The following is a 7,107-nucleotide window of genomic DNA, read 5'->3' on the forward strand; positions in this document are numbered from 1 at the left end:
TTATATGATAGAATACTATATATTAATAGAAATGAAAGAAGTATAGTTCTAAGCGTCAACTCAAAACAATGCTAAATGAAAAAAAGCAAATAGAAGGATGCATGCTACAAGTCCATTTCTATAAAGTGCAAAACTAAAACTGTTAAGGATATATGCATATAAGGTAAAACTAAAGGAAAGCAAGAGAATAATTAAAATCAGTATAATGGCTACTTCTTTGCTGAGGGCATGCAACTAGAGAGTATGAGGGTACTAGTAATGTTCTCTCTCCTAAGCTGGGCAGTGTGTTCTCATTTCATTATTCTTTAAGCAATACTATAAACAAGCTTCGTGTGATAGATTTTACTTTGGGATTAGGAGAACCAATTGTGGAGTAAGCCATTTAGTCTCTCCATGGAATGGAGAACATTATAGAACCTGAGTGGCATATAACCCACATTTGCCCCTAATATCTCATTCCTATTGTGTTGACCATTAGAAAGCCTTATTTGTAGGGTGACCATTGAATTTATGGCCTGTACTGGGATAATCTTGAATTTAAAGTGAGGGGATGCTCAAAATAATTAAAATTATGTTTATATATTTTTAAATATGTGTGATTAAGAAATTGGTTCATATATAAATTTCAAAAATAAATTATATTAAAGCACATTAAAAACTTAAAATGTCGTTTATCTAAACATTTGAAAGAACAGCGTGAGCTACATTATTCTTGGTACATATTCGTATACTTTTATCAGTTTCTTACCCTTAGCTGTCTGAAATACCATGTCACTGATATTTTTATAAAGGGAATATTTTTTCAAAGTCCTCTTATTTTTAATTTTTGTCCCTTGAAATTGCCTGCTACCTTCTTCAAAATTACATTTTATACTTAATATATTTGAAAATGCTACCTCCCATTGAATCTTCTCTGCAGGCTGTATTGTTTTTAGTGGAGAAAATACACTCTCAGAATATTTGTAAGCTTGCGATTTTAAAGTTGGAAGTACAAAGTGGAAGTTTAACAAGCTTAGTAATGACAATGATGATAATTATAAAGAAAAGAAAAGGAAAAAAAATCCAGTTTAACTAGTAAACCAGGAAAGGTGCTGGTAGACCAGGTGTCAGCCAGACCTGTCTTGAGCAGTTACACAAAATGCCTGCAGTTTAACATCTGCACAAGCAAATTCGTTCATTTGCTCCCTGTTGGACCTGAGGTGGTTGCTAGTCAGGTTGCTAGCTGTCAGACCCCTGCGGTGAGCCTTCCGTTCCAAATATGGCTTGAACAGTTCTGTTCGTAGGAGATGAAAACACAACAATCCTTAAAAGTTACAGGTGTGCAGACAAAATATATTAGTTAAAATATTAAGTTGGGAAAATTTGGGGGGAAGGGGGGAGTAAAGGAAATAAGTCAAACTTTGAAGTACTGGGCATTTTGCAGCGAAGAAAAATTGAGCCAAATCACTAAGTCTAAGGATTATTTCTTACTCTCAGAGGTACGTTTTATGAGACAGACAATCCACATATATGGCTAGAATTTATGGAAATACTGAGTTTTTACTTCTCATTTTACATGTGACTTATTTTAAGTATCCTTTCCTATGGAACAGTTGTGCTGTAGCAGCAAATGGTTAGCTCTTTGATATACACCAAGCTGTGTGTCTCTTCAGACCTTCTATTAATATTAACCTGCTTTATTAACCTCAAAGTGAGGAAATGATGATAGTCCTTCCTATAGTCAGACCATCTTAACCAACCTTGTGAATCAGTGGGTGACATATCCCAGCATGATTTTCAGTATTTTACTGAAATATTTTCAGAATGCTGTATTTTTTCCTTTAAAAATACCTTTTCAGAAAAATATTTTCAAATGCAACTTTTGAAAAAACTTTTTTTCCGGTGGCAAGAGACCACTCCCTCCATGGGGAGTGTATTGATATCCCACCTGTATTAACATTGCATCATATTGTTCTCCTAAACAATTTATAGTAAAATAAGTATGCTTTCAACATACTGTACTGAAGCAAAGTACTCTGGTAAAATAATTTCAAAGTCATTGATAGAAAAACTTTTATTTTGGCACACATTATAATTTCTTTTCCCGTAAATTCAGTTATCAGAAATTCTAAATGCTATCAAGTAGCTGTCTTAATGGGTTTGAATTTTATTCAATCCTTCCCCTCTTTTTTCCCCAGTTGATTTTTTTCTCAAGAAGAGACAAAAGGTGGCTGGGCATAGTGTCTCTTGCCTGTAATCCTAGCAGCTGAGGTGGGAGGATCGCTTGAGGCCAGAAGTTTGAGTCCAGCCTAAGCAAGAGCGAGACCTCATCTCTACAAAAAATAGAAACATTAACCGGGTGTGGTGGCACATGCCAGTAATCTCATCTACTTGGGAGGCTGAGGTAGGAAGATCGCTTGAGCCCAGGAGTTTGAGGCTATAGTGAGCTATTATGACATAACCGTACTCTAGCCAGGGAGATGGAGTGAGACCCTATCTTTAAAAAAAAAAAAAAAAAAAGACAAAAGGTAAAAGGCATTGAAAGATCCATAGGCAAGGTAGTATGTCATATATGATTCAACAGTATATGAGGCCGGGCGCGGTGGCTCATGCCTATAATCCTAGCACTCTGAGAGGCCGAGGCGGGAGGATTGCTTGAGCTCAGGAGTTTGAGACCAGCCTGAGCAAGAGAGCAAGACCCGTCTCTACTAAAAATAGAAAGAAATTAATTGGACAACTAAAAATATATAGAAAAAATTATCCGGGCATGGTGGCGCATGCCTGTAGTCCCAGCTACTTCGGGAGGCTGAGGCAGGAGAATCGCTTGAGCCCAGGAGTTTAAGGTTGCTGTGAGCTAGGATGACGCCACGGCACTCTAGCCCAGGCAAGAGAGTGAGACTCTGTCTCAAAAAAAAAAAAAAAAGAGTATATGACACATGGAATTAAATTTCACTTAACCTAATAATAGATCTAAGTAGATGGACATTACTTAATATTTAAAATGTTTTTATTTCTTTTCTCTATAGTTTTAAGAAAAAGTAGAAATTACTTCTGACTGTACTGAATAGAAAAATTAAGTGACTACACTGCAAGTCATGGCACTACCATTCCGGAAGGACTTGGAAAAGTACAAGGACCTTGATGAAGATGAGCTCCTTGGGAATCTGTCAGAAACAGAACTGAAACAACTGGAAACTGTTCTGGATGATCTTGACCCCGAGGTAAGTGTTAGCTGCTAAAGATAAATGAAATAACTTCTCAAATCCTTTGAAACTAAGTAGCTGCCTTTGAGCAGTTAGCTGTTCCATGACTTCCCTGGCACCCTCCACACCCTGCTCCTCTTCATCCAAATGAACTTGCCTTTTGCTTCTTTTCCAGTTCCCCCACTTTTGCCTCCATTTGTTTACTGACAAGACTGTTTTAAACTATTTTCTACAACATCCGTATTTTCAAATTTTCAAACATCTCCTGATGTTTGAAATTTTTTCTGCTCTAAGACATCATTTTTCTCTGTGCAGGAAGGGATATCTTTAGTAAGATGCAGCGTAGATGGTTAGTTCCTTGATATATGAGACACCTCCATGTCTCTTCAGAACTTCTATGCCAGGATGGCTCCAGCACAGAATGCCTCCCGAAGGTTCTTTATGACCTTAAACCTAATTGTTACCTTTCTGAAAGATGCTGACCAAATTGAATAAGTTTTTAGTCATTAGTAGAATAGATAAGTAGCCTCTTGGCAATACAAGCAGTCCACTGTGAAACAGACCTGAATATGTGTATATGTTTTAAATTTGCAGAGTAGATGTCGTTTGTTTTATAAATTACACAAGGTTATGGTAGAGACCCTTAACCTTATTGAATTATTATTGTCTGATATGGGGGACATAGTGAATGGAGAATCTGAAGGTAATGGTTATTTGCTAAGCTTTTTTTTTTTTTTTAACCACGTTTCTGTATGCCATGATACTGATTTTAAGTGCCTTTTAAGGACTGAGAGTTTGCTTTATAAAACTGTCCTTGTTACTAGGTGATGTGTCTGTACTATAGATCAAATCTCTTAACTGTATTATAAAGAAAAGTTTTCAGTACACTTAAGTCTGGGCAATTACTCAGGATAACAGTGTTTTTAACTGTTTTTATCATGTTAACAGCAATATTCTATGGGCAATTCAATCTATTAGACCTATTTGAATCAAATGGTTTTAAAGTGAGAAGGAACATAAGAGTTGATCTACTGCAGGGTTTTTCAACCTTGACACTTTAACATTTACAGCTGGATAATTTGTTGTGGGGGGCTGTCCTGTGCATTGGAGGGTGTTTTGCAGCACCCCTGGCCTCTAGTCACTGCATGCCAGTAGCACACCCCCCTGTTTTAAAATGTACCTGGGATTTTGTTTCAGTCAGGTATGGTAATAGATGACAGACACAGAGACAACTGCCTTGAAGGAAGAGTTTATTACTTACAGTTCCCAAGAGCAGGAGACATACCATGCCATGCAAGGGCACATGGAGAAGCCCCCGGGCCAGTTAGGAGGCAGAAAGAGCAAGGAGCAAGCATGTCCCAGAGCCTGTATTGTGGTTTCTGCGGGGAATGAATGAGTGAAGCAGGGTGGACAAGTTTGAGCAAGTTGAGGACTGGATAGTTTAAATAATTTCAACAGACCGGAGGCTATGAAAGTGGTCTTTTGTTGTCTGATACCTAGCCCCGGGGCAATTTAGGGCAGGGGAAATACTGGCTTGGTATGTGAGAGATAAAAGTGGTTGCTGTTATGGGCCCTGGATTGGTTGGTTTGTATATGAAAGGTGTGTTCATGGGGTGGGACTGGTAAGTGAGGAATAGTGCTATCCCTAGGAATTAGCCCTGGGAAGGGCAGTCTCACCAGGATTAGCAAGTCCCTGAAGATGTCAAAGCATCATAAAATTCAGAAAATAAAAAACATGATTAATACTCACCCCTCAGTTGTGACAACCAGAAGTGTCTCCAGATATTGCCAGATGTCCCCTGGGGTACAAAAATGCCTGTGGTTGACAAACATCGATCTAGTCCTTCTGATTTACAGATTAAAACAAAAATTAGGTGACTTGTGTCAGTTATTACAATTAGAGAAAGAACTGGGGCTAGATCCTTGATTATACCTGGCAGAGTCTAGCAGTCTTTTCTGTTAAAACACAGTGAATCTCCTCTTACATAATGCACTGTGGCATCAGTCTAAAATCTGATGGCTTTTTTCTTATTTGCAAATCCGTGGTCTGCTCCTTATATGGAGAGGTTCAAGTTCTAACTTCTGAATGTATTTTGCAAACTCCCTGTTAGTTGATACTGTTAGTTGGGACTAGGAGAGCAGTGATGTCTGTTGACAGTATGCCGCTTGCTGGGTGGCATTTTTGGGAAGAGTTCTGGTGAAGGACTAGGTAAGAAAAGAGGGCAGGCATGGTAGTAGCAGCTACTTTAGCCAGAGAAACACCACTATAACTTACAAAGTCTCGGAAGATAGGATAAGAGCAGGTGAAGATATGTGAGGTACGTTATTATATTTTAGAAGGCCACTTTACTGTCCTGCTGCATTCGGTGTATTTATTTGCAACTCACTGCATTTTTGCAAAACATTTATCTCCAAAAGACAGCCAGCCTAGGCAAAAGCTACTTTTTTAAAATTTCCAATGCTGGGAATGTATTACTACAACAAAATTCCACTGCAAGGGAGAAACATGTTATTTTTAGTGGCAAGCGTATTAATGAAATTTTTTCAATTTGTTAAGTAACTGTGCTATCTTAGCTTACTTGATTAGAATATACTTTTAATGAAGCTCAGTTCATGGGTTTATAGCTTCTAAAACCAGTTAGCTGTCATTTATTTTGTGTTCAAAAACAGTATTTAAGGAGTCAAGATTCCAGCTAATATTTAAAATTCTGTGTTTCACATGGGCTTGAGCAAGCCGGTGGAGTAGTGCAACTCCATCACCACCATCATGAAATAGCAATACATATGTGCGTGCATTATTGACGGAGAAGAATGTAACTTTTTATTGATTAGCCTTAATAAGCATTTTTCTTTGAAAGTATTTTAAAATCTTTATTCAATAAATATTTGAGGAGCAACCTGTAGATCCAGGTACTGTGCTAGGCTTAGGGATACACAAGTGAACAAAACAAAGGTGGTCTTTGCCCTCATGATGCAGGCTAGTAGGAATGGGGTCAGTTAGTTATTAATCAAATAATCATACCATATTAAAAGAATGGTAAATGTTATGAGCTGAGCTATAAGAGCTTATAATGAGAGGTTAAGAAAAGCTTCCCTCAGGGGACTGGAGCTGTAATCTGAAAAATGAGTAGCAAAAAGGGATGGGCTGAGCATTCCAGGGAAGGGGGACAACATACCTAGAGGCCTTGTGGTAGAAGGAAGTATTGGCAAGCACAGGGAGGAAGAACGGCTGGTGTGACTAGAATGGAGAGAGTGTGTGGGTTGAGACTAGGGTAACTGGCTGAGGGGTGGCAGTGAAGGATGAAGAGGATCAGGCAACTGATTCAGCTGGGAGCTAATGTAACACTCCAGGCAAGCTCACATCATAGCTTGGGCCAAAGGTGGTTAGAAGTATATTCTAATCAAGTAAGCTAATAGATCACAGTTACTTAACAATGGTGCTGGAGATGGGAGAACGACAAGTGAGTTCTTTAAGAGGTAAGAATGGACAGGACTTGCAGGTCGATTAAGAATGGATTCTTCATATGTAGTTCTTATCTTGATGTCCAAGTCTAAAGGTAGAAATTTTGTGTTTCTTTTTTGTGGTTCCATAGACAATTTTGAATTACAAATACATACTTGGTGCAGGGTTAGGAACAGACCTCCTTTGTGTTTCATCTTTATAGATCATCTTTCTGTGTAATGAGTACCATTATGTAAAGTGGAACACAAAGGTGAAATTTATGAAAATTATTATGGATCTCAGCAAATGGCCAAAGTTGAAATGCTATATTTTCTACTTATAAAATGAATATTTCCTATTATCATTATCCATATAAGATCACCCTATTGTTTCTGTATGCCATGATACTGATTTTAAGTGCCTTTTAAGGACTGAGAGTTTGCTTTATAAAACTGTCCTTGTTACTAGGTGATGTGTCTGTAC

General features: G+C 37.9%; 1 protein-coding gene across 1 annotated transcript in view; it reads left to right on the plus strand.

Moving 5' to 3' along the window:
• The first annotated feature begins 3,003 nt into the window (after window positions 1-3,003).
• TMOD3 (tropomodulin 3 (ubiquitous)) overlaps window positions 3,004-7,107 on the plus strand; it is a 36,091-nt gene continuing 31,987 nt past the window's right edge. Inside the window, exon 1 of the mRNA XM_012658094.1 lies at window positions 3,004-3,200. Within this exon, the coding sequence (XP_012513548.1) occupies window positions 3,075-3,200 (126 nt within the window). The 5' untranslated portion in view covers window positions 3,004-3,074. The remainder of the gene's footprint in view (window positions 3,201-7,107) is intronic.

This window comes from Propithecus coquereli, unplaced genomic scaffold, assembly GCF_000956105.1.
Source record: "Propithecus coquereli isolate 6110/MARCELLA unplaced genomic scaffold, Pcoq_1.0 Scaffold57, whole genome shotgun sequence".
Classification (NCBI taxonomy): Eukaryota; Metazoa; Chordata; class Mammalia; order Primates; family Indriidae; genus Propithecus; species Propithecus coquereli.